At 42.8% G+C, this 25547-nt stretch overlaps 1 protein-coding gene across 8 annotated transcripts in view; it reads left to right on the forward strand.

Annotated features, from left to right (window-relative positions):
* The first annotated feature begins 3559 nt into the window (after nucleotides 1-3559).
* The window catches only part of LUC7L3 (LUC7 like 3 pre-mRNA splicing factor), a 45226-nt gene continuing 23238 nt past the window's right edge, over nucleotides 3560-25547 (forward strand). For all 8 annotated transcript variants that reach the window (XR_012083829.2, XM_020815068.3, XM_020815055.3 and 5 more), the window contains exons 1-3: nucleotides 3560-3799; nucleotides 22922-22988; nucleotides 25218-25257. Coding sequence is in view for 7 of the 8 variants with exons in the window: in XM_020815068.3 (XP_020670727.1) it covers nucleotides 3701-3799; nucleotides 22922-22988; nucleotides 25218-25257 (206 nt within the window). In the remaining variant the exon portion in view is untranslated. The remainder of the gene's footprint in view (nucleotides 3800-22921; nucleotides 22989-25217; nucleotides 25258-25547) is intronic.

A 25547-nucleotide genomic window follows, 5' to 3' on the forward strand; every position in this document is an offset into this window, starting at 1 on the left:
TCTGCGCTTTATGTGTCCTGTCAATTTTTGGACAGTACTTTTTAATTGGTCACCCTCTTGGTCCAAGATATTTCACATTCCAGATGATTCACATTTAAAATCCACATTTTAAATGTTTCTCCCTTTTTTCATAGTAGTCTGTAAATGTGATTGGGTTCGGAGTTTCCTTTGGGCAACTCCTCACTTTTAGCGGGAAATAAAACAGGAAATGTCTTAATAACTTTCAATCTGGCATTTTTATTGCCTCTCATCTCCTCCAGCATATTATTCATAGGATCAAAGGCTCTTAACTCTGGCAACAGGTCACAACTAGATGAACCAAAACTTTTCCCATATTCCCACTGACACACCGGCGGGGGGGGGGGGTTCTCTCACACCACTCTCAGTACAGTGGTCTTCGGAGAGGAATACTTCTCAGGGCACAAATCGTCCCACAACATGAATGCCTCACCCAGCCTCGCTCATCTGGTTGTAGAAACGGTTGTAGGCAATCTCAGTCTCTCTTTGCAACTCTAGCTTGCGCGGTGCTATGATGACAGTCCATTCCTGGGTTCGAAACGGAGTCAGCTTATCTTACCCCAATTTTGGTTCCGGCAACAGTCCTCCCACCTTCAAGTGGGGAAAGTCTCTCAGTAGCCCCTGAGTCTTTATGTACTCTACTTCCCTTCGTGCTTCTTCCCTTTTTCTCTCATACATATTCTTCCAACATTGAACTGAACCAATGCACCCTTTCCCCGCTTATATCCTCTTCCCATGCTGTCACCTCTTGCTCTGCATTCCCCCCTTGCATCCTCCTCCACCAGGCAAATCTCCACCTTTCCCGCCTTTTCCTTCAATTCAACTTCTCCCACCTCCTTTGTAACTGTCACTTCTTTAGCCACCTTCTCTCACTTCCCCCATCCTCTCCTCCTTCTATGGCCTCTATCGTCACAGACGGCACACTTTCACACACTCCTCCTTCACAGTAAAGTCCACAGTTCCATCTCATACAGCAGAACCAAGAGTTTACAGGAGCCTATTTTGAGTTTTATTGCAGAAGGTGGTTTGAGGGATTTCTTGTTTGACCTTCTGGTTGATGGTCCCTCAAACTGTTACATTTCTGTTTCCATGTTTCTTTCCTTTTTTATGCATCCTTGATTTTCCCTCCAATTTTTAACCCCTCTTTGCTAGACATTTTTGTCTTGAGTGGGAGCTTCCCAATGGACATGGTCAATATTAAATTATTTCAAAGTTTTCTTCAGTGGGTCCTTGAATAGTTTATTTTGTTCACCAAGCAATTGAGCACCTGCAGCAAGCTCTCTAGTAGAGAGCTTTGGGAGACAGTAATCTAACATCCTGATGATTTGTCCACTCCACTGAAGTTGTAGTTGTTTCAAAATGTTAAAAATGCTTGTTATCTGTGTTTGCTCCAGGACTTCAATGTCAGGGACTTTATCCTGCCATCTGATATTCAGTATTCTCCAAAGTCAGGTAAAACGAACATGATTGAGCTTTTGCATGGTGTTTGTACACAGTCCAATGCACTCTTTGCACGGCTGCCTTTGGAGAGAGTTCAGAAACCTCAACTGGAATAAAATACTGCAGCCAGGCTCCCAAATTGCCCAAGAAGCATATACTGTAACTCCCCATTACAATAACTATACTAACTGCTATCTTTCTTTTGTTTTGAGAGTGGGCATACTGCTACCTAATAGCAGCCACCTACTCTGAAATTCCAGACCTATTCCAGCATTGTTTTCCATTAACACTATCTGATGAAGATCAGGAGAGGATAAAAGAACCCCAAAGTCAGACAGTCCTCCAAAAGTCTACCTTTCCCTATCTCTCCAGGAGCATGCTTACCATCCACAGGGCATACTGTTATTTTCCCTCTGTCACTAAGATTTGACCCACACAACAAAGTTTCCATTACTTTGAATGTCCTGAGATGATCTGTCTGCTTCTGAGGCAGGGTGGATTTGATTTAAATGGATTTAAAGCAGATTTAAAATTTTAAAATAAGGTATTTTGATTATTTAAATAAAAAAGATTTTTAAAATTTACATTATGACTTAAATTGTTATTTAAATAAATTTGGAAATCATTGATTTTTAATGCACTCTGTTCTTAGGAAAGGAAAGGGTACAGTTGTTCTTTTGTTGTAGGGAGAGGTGTAAACTTGGGGTTTGGTAGTCTGGATTGTGCAACGACCTGTCTGTAAGAGCTGGCTGACACGCCAGCGTTCAACAGATGAAGGCTGGTGAAATTTGAAATAAGAGCAACCATATCAATCACAAACATTTTGCTAATATATAGCAAATATATTAATATATTTATTAATAAGCAATATAATAATAATGGGTTGATACTTTGGTGTAAAGAAAATCATCTCACACTTAACATAAAAAAACTAAAGAACTCATAATTGATTTTAGGACGAAGAGAAATGTACATTTACCACTGTACATAAATGGCGGAGAGAGTTGGTAGTTTTAAATTTCTGGGCACTTACATCTCAGAGAACCTCTCATGGAATATAAATGCCAACATGCTGGTGAAGAAGGCACAGAAGAGGCTGTATTTCCTGAGAATGCTCGGCAAGTTAAATTTATCTCAGCATTTACTTCTGTCATACTATCGTAGCACCATTGAGAGTGTCCTAACCTATGGCTTTCTGGCATCATCATGTTCTTCCCATCTTCTATTGCTGCCTGGTTTTACTAAACCATTTGGGTTTACACCTTTGTCTGTTTTTTTTTTGTTGTTGTTGTTTGTCTATTATTATGTTTGATTATGTCATTTTGCTTTTTGCCCTGGTTTTTATATGCACACCACCTAGAACAGTGTCATGCAAAAATAAATCAATCTCAGAAATGAATTAATGATAGCATCCACAGACATCGTCTGGACACAGAATACAAGATTTGCTTTGCAGGCGAGGAGGCACTTGCTTTACTTCATACTGCATGTATCTGAAGCTCCTTTCCTTGGAAAATATGTTCCCTCCTTAGGGATAGTTACTCTGGAAACATTCTAGATGTAACTTTAATGGTACCACCGTTCTGCCTTACTCACTTCCAATACTGTACAAGAATTTGAAATATTTCTGAAAAGTGGCAGATGTTTCCATGAAGTTCTAAATAATATTTAATGTAAATTACGGTGTTACCAACAATAGTAAATATACAGTCAAAATAAGACCAAGGCTAAATATCTCTAGCCGTCTATTTATTTAATACAAATCCAGAGGGGTCTTGTATTCTGCGAAGCTCTGGAAAGTCGGAGCAACTGTCGAATACGTGCGAGCGTAGAGTCCAGTTAGGTGATGCTCAGCTGTATCTGAACTGCTTGGTTTGGTACGCTGAGGATCCGTGCTCCCCTCTTTATTGGAAAAAAACCCCTCTGAGCATTGGTAGGAACCGTGGGATGTGGAAACTGCCCATGTAGTCTGTCCTTAAAACTTCAGCACAAGACCAGGGACGCGACGCGGCTCCCCGCTGCATTGCCGTCTCTCTCTCTCTACCCGTAGGCAACGCGGGGCCTTGACAACAAGACGCGGGGGCGGCTACGCGAGATGTGCGTAGTGCATTGTGGGAAACGCCCTGGCTGGAGGGTGCCGCCATTTTGTCTCTGTCAGTCTCGTTAGCGGCGCGGCTTGTGTGTCTTGTTAAAAGGAGGGAAAGCGGTGGCGTAGCGGCAGCCAAGCGGGCTGACTGGCATCATGATTTCGGCTGCCCAGCTTTTGGACGAGCTTATGGGCCGGGACAGGAACCTGGCCCCAGACGAAAAGCGCAGCAACGTGCGGTGGGACCATGAAAGCGTGAGTAGCGCGGAGCCCGGGCCTTGTTCTGGGTAGCAGGGCCTCGCTCGGTGGCGGTCCTTTTCGCGCGCCCCGAGTGGATGATGAAGCGGTGGGAGGAGGGAGAAGACGGGGGACCGGCGGTGAGTGCAAAGGCAGCGTTTTTAACGGGCTGGGTTTCAAAGAGACTCTTGTCTTCCCAATTTCGTCTGTGAGGAGTCGCTTGGCGGCAAGAGGCTGCACTGCTCGAAGCACCTTTAGGGCCTCCCAAGGGTGGGGTGAATAGGAAGCGCCGCAGAAGCTGCGGGAGAGGGCCCTTGGGTGCTTCAGAGGGAAGCAAGGAAACTCATCGGACCCCCTAGCCTGAGATGTCGGCGATGAGCCGCGAGAGCAGCGGACAATAGATGTCTCGAGATGGGATGCCTGGAAACACGGTGGGCGCCGTGTTTCCAGGCATCCCATCTCGGTGCAGGCAGGGTGAAAAGGCAGGAGCTAAAACGTGGATGTGAAAAGGGCGTTCTTCGTTTCTGTTCTTTCGTTTTTATAAATTTTCAGTGCATTACTGTATACTGCACTTACTTAGGAGAGCGTTTGATTGCCCTTTTCCAGTTCAAAGCAGAACTATGCAACCTGATTAACAACGATTGGAAAAAAGTTACCCCCAATAAGATTAGACAAAAAAACAAACTATCACTAACTGCTAAAATAGGAAGGTACTCACATAAAAGTGAATTGCAAAATCTGTTGCTGAACTTTTTCAAAAGGTACATAGTTTATCAAAGAGGGGCAAATGATTCTCCTGGGTAGTTGAGCATAGAAGGGCTAAAGGTGTGATTAGAGCACTTTGTCTCACATTTTGGACTGCTTTGGAACATGCTTATTTGCTTATTTCCTCGCATCCACATGATGTAAAGGAAATCATGGACCAGCCTGACCCTTAGCTATGCTAACCTGTACCTTCTTGGGTCCCTGACAGGAGCTGCTGTGTCTTTAGCACTGGTAGGATTGCTCTGTTTTAGTTCAGTTTCTGGCATCTGTGATTGCCAGTATTGAACCAAAGTGAAACCAGACAAACCAGTGAAGTGAAACGTTGCTTGCCTATAAATAAAAGAAAGAAACCACCCAACTTTCTCTTGCTCCTTGCAGAAACACTTGTGGAACTTTTTCTTTACAATCCAGTGAGTGGTGTTTCACTTCAGTGGCAAGCCAATGTACAGTAGTAATATATGGCTGACCAACAAAGGGAAGGAATAAATAAATAAAATTCAGCTTTCCCCAACTCCCTGCAGAGGGACAGAGAGAGAAGAAGCAAAGGGTTTTTTTTTTTTCATTTATTGTTTTTACTTCAAAAGCAAGCAAGTAATATATAACTTCTAGAGATGGGCATGAACTGGAAAACAGTGGTTTGTGATGGTTCATGGTTGCCCATGAACCACAAACCATTAGAAACCCCTTGAAAAATGAACCTGTTTGCAGTTATTTTTCCATGTTCATGCCAGTAGGGAGGCTGCCTTGTCTGGCTGCCTCTACCAGTGCCCTCTTCAGAGGCGGCAGCAGGCTCCTGGCAGGTATGCTGAACCAGCTGCCTCTACACATGTGCCTGCAGCTGATGGGTGGGCACATATGCAGAGGCAGCAACTCTGGCTTCACCACACCAGGAGCCTGCCACTGCTTTTGAAAATGGCACCGGCAGCCCACACCAGCAGCAGAGGAGGTGGAGGTGGCAGGACCAGGTAGGCAGAGGTGATGGGGGCAGGCCATCCCATTTTGCCAGAGCCAAACAAAATGCCAAGCAGAAAAAAGTTTGGTACTTTGTTTTGCTCTAGCAAAACAGGATCCCACAACCACGTCACAAAAAGAAATATGGGCCAGCCCAGTTCCTTTGTTTTTGTGTTTCTCATTTCATATCCATATCTGTTTATCATTAAATAAAAACAAAAAGCCCAACTTTCCCCCACTCCCTGTAGAAGGAGAAGAGAGAGCATGTGGGGGCATTGAGGCTGAGATGGAGGAAATGGGGTCATTGTGAAGTGTGATGTGATTTGCTGTTTCAGAATTTCATTCTAAATTTCATACTTTTTCAAGCAGTCATGTTTAGCGTGTTCCAGTCCAGGATAACTTCATTGTCTGGCCTCCTGTGGGAACGACTTTGAAACTCATTCCCACAGGAGGCCAGGCTGACCCTATCTCTGCTGTCTTTAGGCAAGCAGACTAAGGCCTTTCTCTTCAGGCAAGCTTGAGTGGGATTTTTAAAATGCCTTACTACTTTGAATGTGTTTTTGTGTTGCTTTTCTTTACTACTTCTAAAGTGTGGTATTTCTTTGATCCTTTTTGTATTTGTATACTTACATTTTTTATCTTTAAACATTGTGTGAGCCATCTTGATTCCTTTTTAAGCAGAATTACAAGGTAAAATATTTTTAGTAAAAAAAAAAGTAGTCACACCTAGTATTGCAGTTCAGGTGGCCCATTCTTTTGTTTCCACTAGCTGAGCTGTAAAGGTGATGGAAACAAAAGAGACCTAGCTAGATAATCTCAGCGGATGAGCAACAGCAGGCAGTTTAGTTGGTGTAGTTTGCAGTGTTAAGATCTTCGAAGATAATGACCAGCATTCTGCATTGCATCTGTTTCTTAATTAATTGATTTAAAATATTTTACCCCACTTTTCTCCTTAAAAGGGACCCAAGGCAGCTAAAAATAGTAAATATAGTAGAGGCCCCCTTATCTTCAGGATCAGTATCTGCGGATACACTTAACCATGGTCTGAAAATATTAAAAGAAAAACATCCAATATTTATATTTTTAATGATGAAATTACCAGAGCTGGCTATTAGAGTGAACCAGAGACCATGCTGTATACAGTGGTGCCTTGTTTAACGACATTAATTCGTTCCAGCGAAATTGCTGTAGAGCGAAAACATCGTAAAGCAAAATTGAAAAAAACCATTGAAACGTATTAAAACCCGGTTACTGCGTTCCAATGGGCTAAAAACTCACAGTCCAGCGAAGATCCTCCATACGGCAGCCATTTTCGGTGCCTGTATAGCGAGGAATCCGTCCCTAAGCACAGCGGGGAACCATTTTGAGCACCTGGTGGCCATTTTGAAAACCTGACGATCAGCTGATCGTCATAATGCGAAGAATTGGTTCCCGAAGCAGGGAACCGATCTTCACAAAGCAAAAAAAAAAAAAAAAAAAAAAACATTTAGACCATCGTTTTGCTGTCGCAATTGCGATCACAAAAACATTGTCATGAAGCAGATTCGTCATAATGCGGGGCAACCGTTAAGTGGGGCATGACTGTATACCGTTTGCTATTAAAATAGTGTTTAACCTTTTTCAGCGGCCAGCAGGAGGCTTGGAACCAATTCCCCATAGGTACAGGGACCTGCTGTGTACAAATTCTAGAAAGGTTCAAATACCACATTACAACACAGTAGACAAAAACAACACACAAAAACACATTCAAAGCAGTAAGACACAACAATATGTTTAGCAACCCCACTCAAAAATCTAGCCACTGATGGAAAGCTTGCCTGAAGATGAAGGTTCTAGAAGAGGACCAGTAGGCAGAAGGATGGATAATGAAGAGCTGCATGCCTTTTGCTTCCAGCCAGACATCCTGGAGAGTGAAGTCAAATGGGCCTTAGAAAGCTTGTCTAACAACAAGGCCAGTGGAGGTGATGGCATTCCAGTGGAACAATTTAAAATCTTAAAAGATGACGCTGTTAAGGTGCTACATTTAATATGCCAGCAAGTTTGGAAAACTCAACAGTGGCCAGAGGACTGGAAAAGATCAGTCTACATACCAATCCCAAAGAAAGGCAGTGCCAAAGAATGCTCCAACTACCATACAATTGCACTCATTTCCCACGCTAGCAAGGTTATGCTCAAAATCCTCCAAGGTAGGCTTGAACAGTATGTGGACCGATAACTCCCAGAAGTGCAAGCTGGATTTCGAAGGGGCAGAGGAACTAGAGACCAAATTGCTAACATGCGCTGGATTATGGAGAAAGCCAGAGAGTTCCAGAAAAACATCTACTTCTGCTTCATTGACTATGCAAAAGCCTTTGACTGTGTGGACCACAGCAAAATATGGCAGGTCCTTAAAGAAATGGGAGTGCCTGACCACCTTATCTATCTACTGAGAAATCTATACGTGGCACAGGAAGCAACAGTTAGAACTGGATACGGAAACACTGATTGGTTCAAAATTGGGAAAGGAGTACGACAAGGCTGTATATTGTCTCCCTGCTTATTTAACTTATATGCAGAATACATCATGCGAAAGGCCGGACTGGAGGAATCCCAAACTGGAATTAAGATTGCTGGAAGAAATACAGTGGTGCCTCGCACAGCAAGGTTAATCCGTTCCGGATTAACCCTTGCTGTGTGAAACATCACTGTACGGAAGTAAAAAAGCCATTGAAACGCTCCAACCGGCACGTTTACTTACCGTACAGCGATGCCGGCAGCCATTTTCGCGCCCTCCCCTCGCAGAACGAGGGCGCGAAAATGGCTGCGATCAGCTGTCCGTCGAGTCCAAAATGGCCTCCGGAACAGCTGAAAGGGGCCGAGGCGCAGCATTTTCGCGCCCTTGGTAAGCAAGGGGAGGGTGCAAAAACACTGCCGGAAGCCCTGAAATGGCTGCACGCAGCGTTTTCGCACCCTCCCCTTGCTTACGAAGGCCGCGAAAATGCTGTGCCCCGACCCCTTTCGGCTGTTCCGGCGGCCATTTTGGACCCGCTGGACAGCTGATTGTCGGGTCGCAAAGCGAAGGTCGGTAAGCAAGCAGCTTACCGACTTTCACTCTGCGATTTCCCGCCTATACAGGCACCGTTTTGCGATCGCAAAAACGGCCTCGTAGTGCGAATTCATCGCTCTGCGAGGCGCCCGTTCTGCGAGGCACCACTGTATCAACAACCTCCGATATGCAAATGATACCACTCTGATGGCAGAAAGTGAGGAGGAATTAAGGAACCTTGTAATGAGGGTGAAAGAGGAGAGCGCAAAATATGGTCTGAAGCTCAACATCAAAAAAACTAAGATCATGGCCACTGGTCCTATCACCTCCTGGCAAATAGAAGGGGAAGATATGGAGGTAGTGACAGATTTTACTTTCTTGGGCTCCATGATCACTGCAGATGGTGACAGCAGCCCCAAAATTAAAAGACGCCTGCTTGGGAGGAAAGTGATGACAAACCTAGACAGCATCTTAAAAAGCAGAGACATCACCTTGCCAACAAAAGTCAGAGTAGTCAAAGCTATGATTTTTCCTGTAGTGATGTACGGAAGTGAGAGCTGGACCATAAAGAAAGCTGACCACCGAAGAATTGATGCTTTTGAATTGTGGTGCTGGAGGAGACTGTCAAGAGTCCCTTGGACTGCAAGGAGAACAAACCGATCCATTCTAAAGGAAATCAAGCCTGAGTGCTCACTGGAAGGACGGATCCTGAAGATGAGGCTCCAATACTTTGGCCATCTCATGAGAAGAGAAGACTCCTTCGAAAAGACCCTGATGTTAGGAAAGTGTGAGGGCAAGAGGAGAAGGGGACGACAGAGGATGAGATGGCTGGACAGTGTCATCGAAGCAACAAACATGAATTTGGCCCAGCTCCGGGAGGCAGTGGAAGTCAGGACGGCCTGGCGTGCTCTGGTCCATGGGGTCACGAAGAGTTGGACACGACTAAACGACTAAACAAACAAACAGAATCCTAGTTACTAGCTGAAGTACATTCCTGTGGCTAGGTCCATCCTACTAGTAACAGTATAGTTACTGCATGTGTCCAATTGAAAACTAGCCTTACTGGCAGACAACAGCATTAGCCTCTTGAGAATGCAGGAGCAAAATTGAGTCCAGGAATGCTCCAAACGTTCACCCTAACTTTGTGAAGAATGGCTTCTGTGGTACTTAAAGAGGCAAGAGTTTATTGACATAGAATTGCCTGTAACTTTGTTCACTTCAGTAGTACAATATTTTCAAAAACAGAATAGCTATCTGATTTTAGCACCTAATGTGGCTTTCTTTTTCTTTTGTTTTTTCATTTATAGTAAACAGAACAGTTGAGTTCATGATGGCTAAATTTGTTCCTCTGTTTGCTACAACGCTGTCTGGGATAACTTGCACTTGGCTGTCTAAAAACTGAATAGTGTCAACTGTTAGTAGGGAGAATGTTTGGTTTCCACCTACTAGAACCCATTTCTTAAGAACCTGCCAGAGAGTATTTGGAAACAGCAATTTTTTATAGGGCACCCACAGGAGTTAGGCACTTGCAACATTTCTAGTTCGTATGTGCATAGCTTAAATAATCATATGTATGTAGAAAACAATATTTGCACTTTGCCTGTGGAGTTATAGCTCAGTCCTGTAGGTGTCTACACTGAAATAAGTCCTGTTGAGTTTTGTAGACCTTTTGGGAGTCATTAATTCCTAGGATTGCGAGAAGTTGGCACATAGTGACTCCTAACAACAAAGCTTCTATGTTTGTTCAAGTGAAGAAAAGCAAGTTGAAAATAAACCAAACCTATGTTAATGAAATATCCATTGTGATGTTGTGGATGTAGTGGCGGATTAGGACCCACGAGGCCTGGATCTGAATCTTGGCTCAACCATGTAAACACCTTAAATATCTCACTGTAATTCAATTCCAACTTGATAGCACATAAAAATAATAGTTAACAAATCTTTTAGTATCCTTGTCCTCAAACTAGAGAAAGAGATAATTGTGTTATGCAACAGAAGGTACACACAACCTGAAGGTCATAAAAGGCTCATTTGCTTAATGCCAACCACAGTTTGCTGTTACATCCAAACCTACTGTTTGTGCCTGTTGTTAGACAAAATGATCCACACAGACTTCTCTTTTGTGGAAGAATGAGAACTGTTCTTCTGTGATTAGCTCAAGGAATGCTTCTACTTTGCATGTATCCACAAGCAAACATATTGCTATATTTTGATTTTTTTTCCCTTCACTTTTATCTAATCTCTCAAGGCACTGGCTGAAAGTGGATGTGGAATTGGCTATAACCACTACATCTGTTGTCTTTGCAGTTGCACTTTCAAATGTGTTCTTAAAATTAATGAAATCCCTGCAAGGCGGTTTTTATTTAAATCAAATTGATTTAAATAAAACATTTTTAAAATTTAAATTGTGATTTCAATCAGTTTGATTTTTTTTAAAAAAGCAAAGCAAAAGCAAAGTGTGCTGCTTATATACCACCCCATAGTGCTTCAAGCACTCTCTGGGCAGTTTAATTTAATTATGCAGGCTACACATTGCCCCCCCCCCAGCAAGCTGGGTACTCATTTTACTGACCTCGGAAGGATAGAAGGCTGAGTCAATCTTGAGCCGGCTACCTGGAATTGCGGCCACTCTAGGCGGCTTTTTATAATTGCTTTTTATCCACCATGACTCAAGAAGTTCAACATACAGTGGTGCCTCACTTAACGATTACCTCGTTAAACAACGAATCTGCTAGATGATTAGGTTTTTGTGATCGCAAAACGATGTTTTAATGGGAAAAATCGCTTTACGACGATCAAAACAGCTGATGGTTGGGGTTCCAAAATGGCAGCCCACTGTGCAAAATGGCCGCTCACTGTGCAAAATGGCTCCCCGCTGTGTTAGGGACTGATTCATCGTGCTACAGGGAGCAGAAAATGGCCGCCTTATGGAGGATCTTCGCTGGACGAGAAGGTATTTCGCCCATTGGAACACATTGAACGGTTTTCAGTGTATTTCAATGGGCTTTTTTATTTCGATTGATTTCGTTCTACAGCGATTTCGCTGGAACTGATTAACGTCGTCAAGCGAGGCACCACTGTATACTAATAGGTCTTCTAATAATAGTTGCATTAATCATCAACATTAGTATTTTCAATTAGTATTAGTAATATTAATATTTTTCAGGTATTTTCCAAAGAAGAGTTTCTGTGTAAGCATGGATGAAGCTAGGGACACATGCCATAGCCACTTCACTCACTCACACTGACAGGAACCATTTGCAAGGGGAATGTAAGTAGTGCATGGACAAATGAGCACACTTACTCCGTGCAACCAGGAACCTGTCTTTTTGAGATTGCAAGTCTCATGGAGCAGTGTCAGCCAAATGCCCTTATAGTCCCTGCCATCAATGGAGAGACAGGCATTGAGGTATCTATTAACAGGGCTGTTAGTATTAAGGTTAGCTTGGTGTCCTTAATAATTGTGTTAATTTTCAGTGAACAAGACTTCCTTTTATTATTAATAGCACACTGGAATGTAATGAGTCAGGGACCACTTCTGATCAGGGCCAAATGCCTATGGAATCTAGCATTCTTTTTCCACAGTGGATAACTAGATGTCTGTAGTTGAGCACAGTAGTATTCATCCTGGTGTATTCCCTAGCCATCATGATTTGCAACCATTGATAATTTATCTTTCCTGAATTGGTCTAATGTAGTTGTAAAACCATCCAAGTGGCCAGGCGTTGTTACTGTGACAAACCCAGACCTACTGGGATCTATCACACAGTTACTAAGCTGCCACCAACCATTCCCTATAATAAGTCACACAGACCAGGGATGGATTTTTAAACAATAAAAGAATAAGGTTTATTTTAAATACAAACAGGGTAAATAAAACAATCAGGTGAATAAAATAAAGTAACGTGGCTTATTCTCACACACACAAGCATACAGTTTGGTTCACCTAGAACCTTTAACTTAAAGCACAGACCCTGAACCCATCAGTTCTGGCTAACCAACAGACCCCTGAACCTTTCAGGCTGGTACTCTGACACACAGTAGTACCCTGTCAGACACCCAGACTCCCACAACAGCTTCTTCTTCCCCAGCTGCTGCTTCGTCCCAACCCAGTGTCTCACAGTCTGTCTCAGCATCTCCCTTCACCACACAGGCATCACATATTTATACAGTACAGCCCCTCCTCCTGATGTCCCGCCTTCCACTCCCCATAGGATGGAACTTTCCCTCCAAACCCATGACAGACAGGTAACATCAGTGCTGTTATGTAACACCTCCCCTCTTTATAAGTTGTTTTGTAGGGGGAAAGCTAAGGTGCTTTTTCCCAAAAAAACAACCTGTATAAAACACACAACACCAATTATACCTACCATATTATACTTACTTACATTCTAAGTTAAACATTTCAAATAGGCATTTAAACATTTACCATATACATTACATCAATTTACCTTTATTAATACAAACCAATTTAAAACCAGGTACATTTTAACTTTTTGTTTTCATTATATACATATAGTCCATGTTCTTTCGCCGTCTTCAGTCTTCAGGTCTTCTTGATAAGGCGTCAGCAACACAGTTCACTGACCCTCTGACCACCTTCACTTCAAAGTCATAGTCCTGTAAGTTCAAAGCCCACCTCATAAGTTTGCTATTGTGGGTTTTCATTGTCTTTAACCATTGCAATGGTGAATGGTCAGTACACAGAACAAAATGTCTTCCCCAGATGTAAGGCTTGGCCTTCTGGATCGCGTAGACTATGGCCAAACACTCCTTCTCCACGGTTGCCAAATGTCTCACCTTTTTGAAGTTTCCTACTCAGGTAGGACACTGGATGCTGGTCACCATTCTCGTCCTCCTGGCACAGAACTGCTCCTACCCCGCTGTTAGACGCATCGGTGTAGATGATGAACTCCCGGTCGAAGTCTGGAGCACGCAGGACAGGATAGTTGATTAACGCCTCCTTCAACCTCTGGAACGCCGCCTCACAGTCGCTGGTCCACGGGATGCGGTCATCAGCCGTCTTCCTCGTCAGATCGGTCAGCGGAGCCGCAATCTCGCTAAACCTCGGGATGAACTTTCTGTAGTAGCCCACCAACCCAAGAAATGATTTGACTTTTCTCTTGGTGGTGGGTCTAGGCCAATCTCGAACTGCTTCTATCTTAGCCTCTAGGGGTTTTATCACTCCTCCCCCTACTATGTGACCCAAGTATTTTCTTTCTGGGATACCCAGCTGCAGTTTGCTCTCTCTGCAGAGCCTAGGCCAAAGCACTTCCTCCCCTGGGTTAAAGCGCCTCTCCCTGCCTTCCTGGTCATCCCAAGCTTTCTTTCTGACCTTTTGAGCTGGCAGGGTCTCTGCTGCTAGCTCTAGGTTTCTCCTTAGGTCATTCATCAAGGTGTCTATGTAAGTCACAACGTCTTGTGGGTCACCCTGGGCGATCTGCCCCCAACCCTGCTCGATCAAATCAAGGGGCCCCTTCACCCCTTTCCCAAATAAAAGTTCAAATGGACTGAACCCGGTACTGGCTTGTGGCACTGATCGATAAGCAACCAAAAGGGATTGCAGCTTCTGGTCCCAATTGTTTGGATTCTCTGCCAAGAAAGCCCTAATCATGCGCATTAGAGTCCCATTGAACTTCTCAGTTACCCCATCACTTTCAGGATGATAGGCAGTGGCTTCCCTGAGCTTAATTCCACAGATTTGCCATAAGCGTTTCATGAGCTTTGACGTGAACGATGTGCCCAAATCTGTGATTATCTCTGAGGCAAATCCCATCCTGGACATGTACCCCACCAAAGCATCGGCCACTGTGTTAGTTTCAATGTTAGTCAGGGGTATGGCTTCAGGATACCTTGTGGCATGGTCCACAATTGTTAGGATGAACCTGTTCCCCCTCTTTGTGGCCTTGGGCAAAGGTCCCACAATATCCACCCCTATGCATTTAAACGGAGTGTCAATCACAGGCAAAGGGCACAACTTTGCTTTGGTCCTATCGCGGTTATTCCCCTGCCTTTGACACACATCGCATTGTTTACAGAACTCCCTGATCTGCTTCCCTATGTCAGGCCAGTAGAAATTCTGTGTGATTCTCTGCTGTGTTTTGTTGACCCCTAAGTGTGCAGCAAACATGTCAGAGTGCCCCCTTTGTAAGATCATGGGGCGATACTTTTCAGGTACCACCAGCTGACTTCTGATCCCATCTCCCCCTTTTGAGATATTCCTCAGGGTTTCTCTATATAAAATCCCCTTTTTCTCCAGAAATCTCACTGGGGTCTCAGGTGTTAGCTGGGCGTCAGTCACCTGTTCAAAACACTTTTGGAGAGTGGCGTCTGCCTTTTGCTCCTGTCCAAATCTGCTGTCTGTGGTTAAGGTTTCCACCACAGCTTCTGAACTTCCCCCACCTGCTTCCGTCTCTGGCTCATCATTACCCCCCTGAACTGTCCCTGTGGTGGCTTGTGAGCGTGTAATCACTAGCACCCGTTTCACATGTTCAGCCAGGTCATTTCCCACGAGCACGGCTGCTGGCAGAGTCGATGAAATCGCTATCCGCCAATCTCCCCTCCAGCCTTGAAAGTTGACAGGTACCTCTGCTACTGGCAGAGAGATTATCTGCCCCTCAATCCCTGCCACCTTCATGCTCTCATTTGGGATTATAAACTCCCTAGGGATGATATCTGGATGGCATAGGGTTACTTGGGAACAAGTGTCCCGCAGCCCCCTATACTGACGGTCAAGTATTCCTACGTCCACCCCGGCTGTCTCAAACAACTGAGAATCTGTTTTTACCAGCAAGCAGCGCTTTACCTCCCCAAGAGGACCATTTTCCTCAGCCTGATCAGCAGAGGTAGCTGTTCCAGACTGAGTAGTCATGGCAACAGGCTCCCTCTGTGACAATGAGCTTTGCTCTTTCTGGACACAGAACACAGCTTTTGGCTTGGTCCCACTAGAATTCTGAGGCACCATTCCTTTTAGCTGCTTTAATTTCTCACACTCTGAGATTAGATGACCCTTTCCCTGACAGAAATAGCATTTTCTGGTATATTTTGATTCTCTCTCATCTTGTTTTGGTTTTCCCTCCAAAATCTGAGGTCTTGGTTTCATGTCTGAGGGCTTCCCTTCACCATGGGCCCCTCCCCCTTGCTGGCTTTTCCCTGGTCCCTGAGAGTACTTGCTGTAGGTTTCTTTGGGTTTACCTACAGATTTCCCCTCACCCAAGGGCTTTCTTATTTGGGAGATAAAATCTGCGATCTCTGCGGCTGCTGCCACAGATTTCGGTTTCCTTTCCCTCACCTGGAATTTCAATTCCCCCTGCAGGACTGAATAGAACTGTTCCAGGGCTATCAAGTCTTTAAGCTGCTCATAGGTCTCTATTCCCTCCTGCGATAGCCATTTCTCAAGCAGCCTCACCAATTGGGCCCCCACTTGGGTAAAAGTCTGTTCTGGCTTCTTGGTAAGGGACCTGAATCTTTGTCTCAGCTGCTCTGCATTTATCCCATGTCTTGCAAACACCAGTTTTTTAAACTCTGCAAAATCTTTCATCAATTCCTCAGGCATCTCGGCATAAACCTCAGCCAGGCTACCACTGATTAAAGACCGCATGATGGTCATCTTCTCAGTTTCCCTCACTGAGAAGTCCACAAACGCTCTTTCCACTAAGGAAAAGAACACCTCAGGACAATCTCCCTTGTGGTACACAGGGAATTTCTTCAGGTCAGCCTTAGACAGTTGGCCTCCCTCAGAATCCCTATTATTATTATTGTTCTGGTTCATCATTTCCAGTTTTCTTAACTCATACGCCATCCTTTCTTTTTCCAGAGCAATTTTCTCTCTCTCCATTCTTTCTTCCCTCTCCATTCTCTCTCTCTCTCGCTCTAATTCAAATGCCATTTTCTCTCTCTCTAATCTTTCCTCCATTTCCCTCACCCTCAGTTCATGCTGTTGGGCTAGGATCAATTTTCTAAGTTCTGGGTTCTGCTCTCCTGTGCTGTCACCTTGCACTGAGCCAAATTCATCCTCAGAACCTTGGTCAATCTGGGGGTCTTTCACTTCACTCATGTCTGCTACTTGGCTTCGAGTCAAGGGCATACCCCCCCTCAGAACAGGCTGCTTTAAAAAGTCAAGCCTCAAAATAAAACGACCACTTTTTTTCCTTCTTGCCTCAGAACCAGCTCTCCCTAGAGACTGCTGCTGTTCTTCAGCACTACTTGCAACAGTATCGAGTCAGAGCCTACCCCCCTCTGCTGGGCCTCTCAGCTGGCAAGCTAGCTCACTGTTGCTACGCAGATTTGCCTCAGCTTTTCCCGCCAAAACTAGGCTGCCTCAGAGCACCTAAATCTAAGTCTCCCCAGTTGGCACGTTCTTCTACTAGTGCACCTCCCCGTGAGGTACACCTAGAAGATTACCTACGCGCCTCAGACTGTCCCTGACTAGACCCCCCTTGCTCTGGGCACACTTGCCAAGGCTTTGCTGGACCGCTGGACAACTGGACCAGTCGTATCCCACACGCTGGACACCAATCAATGTGACAAACCCAGACCTACTGGGATCTATCACACAGTTACTAAGCTGCCACCAACCATTCCCTATAATAAGTCACACAGACCAGGGATGGATTTTTAAACAATAAAAGAATAAGGTTTATTTTAAATACAAACAGGGTAAATAAAACAATCAGGTGAATAAAATAAAGTAACGTGGCTTATTCTCACACACACAAGCATACAGTTTGGTTCACCTAGAACCTTTAACTTAAAGCACAGACCCTGAACCCATCAGTTCTGGCTAACCAACAGACCCCTGAACCTTTCAGGCTGGTACTCTGACACACAGTAGTACCCTGTCAGACACCCAGACTCCCACAACAGCTTCTTCTTCCCCAGCTGCTGCTTCGTCCCAACCCAGTGTCTCACAGTCTGTCTCAGCATCTCCCTTCACCACACAGGCATCACATATTTATACAGTACAGCCCCTCCTCCTGATGTCCCGCCTTCCACTCCCCATAGGATGGAACTTTCCCTCCAAACCCATGACAGACAGGTAACATCAGTGCTGTTATGTAACAGTTACTTCTTGTAATATATTCCATACTTTAACTATAAATTGTATGAAGAAATAGCTTCTTTTGATTGTCCTGTACAGTATCTTCATCTTTATTAGGTGCCCTGGCTTCTCAAATTATGTGAGAGGGGAAAAAATCTGTACATAATTCATATTTTTTTATTCTACTGTAATTTTCTCCATTTGTCTTTTTTGGAAACCCATACTGTCCACATCAGGTTTTTTTCTTTTGTAAGTTGCTATCATGTCCCTCTATTTTGTCTTTTTTTAAAAAACGATTGAAGAACCCAAAACATTTTAACCTTTCCTCTTAAGGAAATTGAAGCAACGGTTTAATAATTTAAGTTGCCCATTTCTGTATCTTTTCCAGTACTTTTTGAGGTTTAGTGGCCAGAAATACAAATAGTATTCCATGTATGATTACATCATACAGTCACAAACAGGAATACAGTATATTTTTGTTTAAATCCAGTTAATAGACTCATTAAATATGTTTGTTTAGCTATTTATTTAATCAGTGCACCTTTGGTAAAAGAGAGGTCTTTCTCTTGGTCTTACCATCCTTGCAAGCATGTTTGGTGTAGTTGTGAAAGATGACCTTGTCAGTGATTGCTCCCAGGCTGTGGATTTCCCTTCTGTGGGAGATGAAGCTGGCCTTCTCTCTGTTGTCTTTCTGCCAGCAGGCTAAAACTTTTCTTTTAGAGGGGCTTTTGATAAATGAATTACTGCTAGGAAGGTGTCTTAATAGGGGAGTTGTCTTTTTATCTTTTTAGTGCAGTGTTGTCTGTATTATAGCTTAGCTTCTATAATTGTGATTTGAAGTAAACTTCCCCTCCCCTCCCTCCACAAGCATGTTTCAACATATGATTCTTTCAGTTTCACTTTCTTTTTTATTGATTTCCTCAATTTGGAGAATTTTGCTATTTTGAAATCAAGTATTATTATTTTAGATTTCTGTTTGTGTAGAAATTAAATTTGATAGCTCTGTGATTTCATAATACATCTTGGGCTAGGGCCTCTATTTCCATAGAGCTAAACCCAAGGTTGTCACCTTTGGTAAATTTCATAACCAGCTGTTCTTTGGGATAATCAGAGGGTGTGGAGCGATGTGTCATCAGTATGCTGATGACACCCAGCTCTACATCTCCTTTTTACCAACTGCAGGTGATGCCGTCCTGACCCTCCAGCGCTGCCTGGAGACTATACTGGAATGGATGCAGGAAAACGGTCTGCGGCTGAACCCGGACAAGACGGAAGTCCTGAGGGTGAGGCCCCCCATAGTTGGTGGCCTGGTTGGCCCTCTCTCTTTTGGGGGGCGACCTTGGCCCCGGCGAGCGGGGTCCGCAGCTTGGGCATACATTTGGACCCGGCGCTCACCATGGAAACACAGGTGACGTCGGTCATCCACTCCGCCTACTTCCACCTCTGGCAGATTGCCCGGCTGCGGCCCTATCTCGACACGGGGGCCCTCACTACCTTAGTACACGCACTCGTAATATCAAGATTAGATCACTGCAACACGCTCTACGTGGGGCTACCTTTGAGGCTGATACGGAAACTTCAGATGGTGCAGAATGCAGCAGCCAGACTCCTCACCGGAGGGAGAAAATATCATCACATCTCTCCCATCCTGGCTAGACTGCACTGGCTGCCCATTCATTTCCGTATCGACTTCAAAGTTTTAATGCTCACTTATAAGGCCCTAAACGGTTTGGGACCTTGATACTTGGCGGAACGCCTTCACCCACCAAGTTCTACCCGAACCACCCGCGCGAGCCAGGAGGTGAGGCTGAGGAGCCTGATGCCGAGGGAGGCCCGGAGGGAGAAGACAAGAAACCGGGCCTTCTCGGCAGTGGCTCCTCGCCTTTGGAACAATCTCCCTCCTGAGATTCGCGTGGCCCCTTCGCTGGGTACGTTCAAAACTCAATTAAAAACATGGCTTTATGTCAAGGCCTTCCCACCTGCCAGCATCTAAGCTAATTTAAATTATTTCTCTCTTCTTTTCCTATTTATTATTTATGATTATTATGTTCTGTTATTGATATTTTGGACTTATGTTATTATAATTGTATACTTTCTGTGTTAGCCGCTCAGAGTGGTACCGACTTACCAGATGGGCGGGATATAAATCAAATAAATAAATAAATAAATAAATAAATAAAATATGTGTTTAGAATATCTGAAAATGTTACTTTTCCTTAATGAACAAAATATGGCTTCATCCACTTTACATTAGATACTGAAGTTATATAGTACTACTGCTGAATAACCTCTAAATCCTCCTGGCTTTCTCAAGGGATATGTTTGAAAGCCATTCTTAAATTAAACCACCTACTTCATGTTTAGGCCTGTGGTCCAGTACATTTCAGTGGAGTCAGTCCCTTTTGTGCAGGATTGTTTCTGACAAACTGGAATGTCTCCTCACTACACCTTCATCTCTTGCACACCTGGAGACCCTAAGTTTAACCTGAACCTGTTGTAAAACAGGTAGCATTTTAGAGATAACAACCTTGGAGGTATCATCTTGCACCTGAATTTGTGTTCCAGGAGCACTCAACTGCATTTCCTCATTTGGTGCTCCAGCATGATTGATTAGGTTATCTAAAATGTGTATGGCATCTACATCCTCTGCACCAGCTGAAGAGTTATATACAGTGGTGCCTTGCATTACGACGTTAATTTGTTCTAGCGAAATCACTGTAGAACGAAACATTGTAAAGCGATTTTTAAAAGCCCATAGAAACGCATTAAGACCCGGTTAATGTGTTCCTATGGGCTGGAAACTCACCGTTCAGCGAAGATCCTCCATAGCGTGGCCATTTTCACTGCCTGTGCAGCGAGGAATCCGTCCCACAAAACAGCGTGTGGCCATTTTGTTTACCTGGCGGCCATTTTGAAACCGCCGATTAGCTGTTAAAAAATCATTGCTTTGCGAGAATCGGTTCCCGAAGCAGGGAACTGATCATCGCAAAGCAAAATTCCCCCATAGGGAACATCGTTTTGTGGTCACTTTTGCAATCGCAAAAACATCGACGCCAAGTGGTTTCGTCGTTAAATGGAGCGCCTGTCTTGCGAGGCACCACTGTAGTTTACCTTCCCACTAGTGTTATGTCTTTGATGATCAAGTTACCTACTTTTAAAAGCCCTTACATCTCCCAAACATAGCTGTGGCATGATCGAATTTTAGTTTCACTCCCTAGAAATGGGCTTTTTAAAAAGAATCATTTCCCATCTCCTCGGAATGATACACTCTTTTCTCCATAGTCTTATTCTTGACTCTGCCATTGGATTGTGAAAGGTCGTTCTTTTAGCATCTCAAGGTTGGCTATCCTGCCCTGAAGGAATCAACCTCATTCTCAGAGAGATAGAAGCTGCCTACACCCAGTAAAAACACATGACTTTAGCAAAGTGGATAAAAATCAGCTTTTAAACTAAATAAGTTTTGGTAGTTTTTTTACATTTAAATTACATTTTAAAAGTTTCTGTCCGATTTTTTAAAAGTTTTTATTGTTGCAATGCTTTTTGTTTTAGGGGGGAAAACATGTGATGTTAACACTGATTTAAAGGTGACTATACCCCAAATAACCCATTGGGAAGTAAGGATTATAAATTCTAACTCTTTAGAATGAAACAATGTGTTCATATCATTTTTTCCTTTAAAAAGTTGTATAAAAGGTTCATTAGTCCTTTCATGGTAGCCTCAGTTTTATGAGAGTCCATGGTCTTCTGTAGAGATAAACAGGTTCTCAGATCCAGGTGAGATTATCTGGAAGTTGAGTCATGGCAGCTTGACTTCTTTCTTATTAGGTTGAAACATTTCACTACCCTCCAAGTAGCTTTTCAGTCTGAGGAGAGTTGGCAGGAAACCCCTGATATATTCTCCATGTTGGTTTCATTTCCCCCTGGTCTGAGTAGGCTCATTAGATGTACAGTACAGTGGACAGGGGGGTGGGGTGAGTGAAAATCTCACCTCTGCAGTCCTCTATCCATTATGATGGGTTGTTAACAGTGGTCTTTCTGGTGTGTGTGGTCCTGAGCTTTCTGAGAATCGATGAAAGGGCAACTTGATAAATAGGAGATAGATTGTATCTAAGGATTTCACCCCTGCTGAGTGAGAGATTTTCTATATGCACATGCATGGCCTCCTGGACCCCTCCCTCAAACCACCTGTATTCTCTGTCCAAATCTGCATTAGATGTGTGTATTGTCTTCTCAATAGTATGGTGGTATGTGGCAGTTTATTATAATTCAGGTAATGCAGCATTCATTGATTATGTGTTCTTGGCAAAGACCTTTATCTTCAAAAAGTCTAAAATCCCTGTGGGACATGTACATTGAACTGTTATACTTAAAGGGTGAATAGCACGTGTGGTGTGGAGGACATAATTCCCAAATGAGATTTGCAGACTCATATAGCACATCACTTTTTGCACAGAGAACACCTAAGTCAATATACAAAATAAATGCTGAAGACATTCAGGGGAATGTGGCTGCTGGAAGTTAACAGTATGTCTGTGGAGATGAATGCTGATCACCTCATTCCTTCAGGACTTCTGAACTGCTTTTTTCTTTCTAAATGGTGATAACCTGTGAGGGGAATGCACATATTCTCATCAAATTCTTTGTACTTGCCCTGTTTCCCTCAAAATAAGACCTAACTTGAAAATAAGCCTTAGTATGATTTTTCAGTATGCTTGTAATATGAGCCCTACCCCCCAAAATAAACCCCAGTTAAGTGAAATCCCGCCTTCCATCATTGTGCGGCAACCAGATGACATGACTGTAAAATAAAACATCCCCTGAAAATAAGCCCTAATGCGTTTTTTGGAGCAAAAATTAATATAAGACTCTGTTTTATTTTCAGGGAAACACGGCACCTTTACCAGATTGGTTGTAGTTAGTTCTCTAGTTATTATAAATCTTGTGAAGAGTTAATGAAGGGATAAAGAGGACTGTTGGGCTATCACTGAGCTTTGTTCACTTCTTTATGGCATTCCCCCACACTTCAGTGATGCCTACTATTGGGTCCCATAAAGCAAGGGTTCCTTTGGGGATGCATTTTTTTAGTTATAAAAACCCATACTTGGACAACAAATATGCAATATTTATAAGGAGGGAAACTAGAACAAAAAGTTGCATGACTTAACCAGATATTTAATGACTGTGACACCTCATTATTTATATGCAAGAAAAATAAGTACTCAGTTGTACTGAATAAGACTGGGAAAAGGTTTAGAAGAGATGGAAGCAAGAATAAGTCACTTTATTGTTCTATAATTTTGTCCTTTCAAATCTGATTTTTAAAAAAGACAGTGTTTTAAGCCTTTTCTTCTCTTATCAGGTCTGTAAATACTACCTTTGCGGGTTTTGTCCAGCAGAGTTATTTACGAATACACGTTCCGACTTGGGTAAGTGTGTGTATGTTCGCTTGTGTTATACCAAATATGAAATGCAGGATTAAGGATTGTTGCTACTACCGTATTTTTCTGTGTATAAGAAGATGCTTTTTCCTAAAATAGAGTAAAAATTGAGGGTCGCTCTCTACATGGAAGTTAGGCGGGAAGGGATCAGAGCACTGCAGGATCACAGCCCTTTGATCATGCACCCCTTTGATAGCTTCTTTACCACTCCACTTCCGCAGCCCTTAGATCTTGCTTTCGCGGGGCTTAGGGAGTCGAGGGGGAAAGCAGCGATCAAATTTTCTTATTTGGGGTTGGGAAAGTGTGGGTCATCTTATACACGGACAATACGGCAATTGTTCGGGACATAAACTTTTTTATTTCAGTTAAACTTTTATTGTGGGGGGGTGTACATATATTTTCCCCACATAAATTTTATCTGATGAACACAGCTAAAAGACTAGATTTGTTCAAGTTTGTAACTGGTTATGTTCTAAACTTGGAATTGCAATTGGTTATATTTAGTATGAATTGAAGTATGGAAATGTAGATTTCCTTGTCTTTGCAAATAGCCTTAGCAATAATCTTTCTGATCTTCTGTTCAAATAAAGCTTATTCTGTAATCACTAAACTTTGTCAGATTGAATAGCCTTCTACGCAATACAAGGTTTCAGGTAGAGTTGGGCATGAATTAAAAAACAAATAACCAAATTTGTTAAAAAATTGCTAATTTGTTGATTCATGTTCATACAAATCAATGTCCCCGACAAATATGAATAAATGAATGTTTAGCAATTTTGATTTGTTGATTCGTTTGTTTATAAAATGGCCGTCCAGGGACCTAGAGACACCAAAATTGTGGGGAAGATTTCCCTGCCTCTCCTCTACAATCCCTCCATGTTTGGTGAAGAGTGGGTTTTCCCCAAGCCAACTGCTGAAGTGCACTTTCTTGGAGGGACCCACTTTGTAGGTGCATAATGTGGACATCTGAAGCCCAATATTCACCATACTTGAAGTGATTGTAAAGTAGAATCAGGTGAAGTTTCTGTGTGAATTTGTTGTTTCTGGGTGCTTGGGGGGAACTTTTCATGAGAGTACCGTCCTTGTGAGTGTGTAACTCGGACGTCCAAAACCTAAACTTCACCAAATATGCAGGACTTGTAGAGGAGAGTCAGGAGAAGCTTCTGTGTAAATTTAGTGTCTCTAGGTACTTGGGGGGGCATTTTATGGGGTTTTAAAGTAAAAAAAATATGATTGGTCAGGAAAAAGTCACTGATTTGTAATTCATGATTTCTCAATGTTGCAAATCACAAATTAAAAATGACTCACCATTTTTCTGATTTGTGCCTGTCCTTTGTTTCATGTCTAGCAATAACAACATTACAGCCACTTTTGTTGTATGATTATGCAAAATCATAATGTATGGCATGCTAAGATATGCTAGTGCAATGCAGCACACAGCTATTTTGTAAAACTGTATTATAAAGTAGCGTCAGTGCAGAAGTTGAGAATCAGAATGTTGGAAAAAAGGACTAGTAAGATCAGTTCAGTTCAGCCTTTTTCTGAAAACCACTTTAATTCACAAGTGTGAGCTTTAATGTTTATGCTGCTGTTTTCGTGGCTTTAATACCTGTTGTAAGAATGTAATGTGCTTGTTCTTGAACTATTTATTACCAGTCCCATACATATTTGCAGGAAATAGATATTAAACCAACTGCATTCAGAGGTGTACACATGAGTTTTGCTTTCTTTAGACTTGAAAGCAGCTCTCAATATATTTTTTTGTCTTGGAACATATTACAGTAGTTTCTATGGACAGAAAAGAGCAGATACGGATTAAATGGTTTTCAATGCATTCCTATGGGAAATGCAGATTCAACATAAGAACTTTTCAACTTGAGAACCACCTTCCAATACAGATTAAGTTCTTAAGTAGAGGTTCCACTGTAACTGTAAATTTTAAAATCTCAGCTATGCTTTTTAATGTGTCACTTGAATATTGGTCATGTTGTACTCATTGTATCATTATGTCAGCCTGATGACAAAAGTAATACATATTTAGAAAAATGTTACTTAATTAGTAGAGAAGATTTTCAGTACTTGCTTACTAGTATTGCCTTATCAGTGTGTTCTTGTTTAGTAATTACAGTGTCTTACAGAAGAAAATTTAGAGGTTTTTTTTTTGTTTACTGATAGCAGAAAAGCACTTAAATTTATGTTTATTCTGTTTGTTTCTAGGCCCATGTGAAAAAATTCATGATGAAAACCTCCGAAAACAGTGAGTTGGGCTTTATGACTACTAAACATAGCACCAATACAGTGGTTCTTCACGTAGCGACGTTAATCCGTTCCAGGAAAAAACGGCGCTGAGTGATTTAATCGCTAAGCGATTTTAAAAAGCCCATAGGAACGTATTAAAACGTGTTTAATATTTTCCTATGGGCTTAGAAACTAACCTTAAGCGAAATTCCTCCATAGCGGTGGCCATTTTGGGTGCCTCTAAAGCGAGGCAAAACAGCAGCCGCCATTTTGGAACCGCCGATCAGCTGTGCGAAAATGGGGGCTTTG

The sequence above is a fragment of the Pogona vitticeps genome, chromosome 2 (genome assembly GCF_051106095.1).
Source record: "Pogona vitticeps strain Pit_001003342236 chromosome 2, PviZW2.1, whole genome shotgun sequence".
In the NCBI taxonomy this organism is placed as follows: Eukaryota; Metazoa; Chordata; class Lepidosauria; order Squamata; family Agamidae; genus Pogona; species Pogona vitticeps.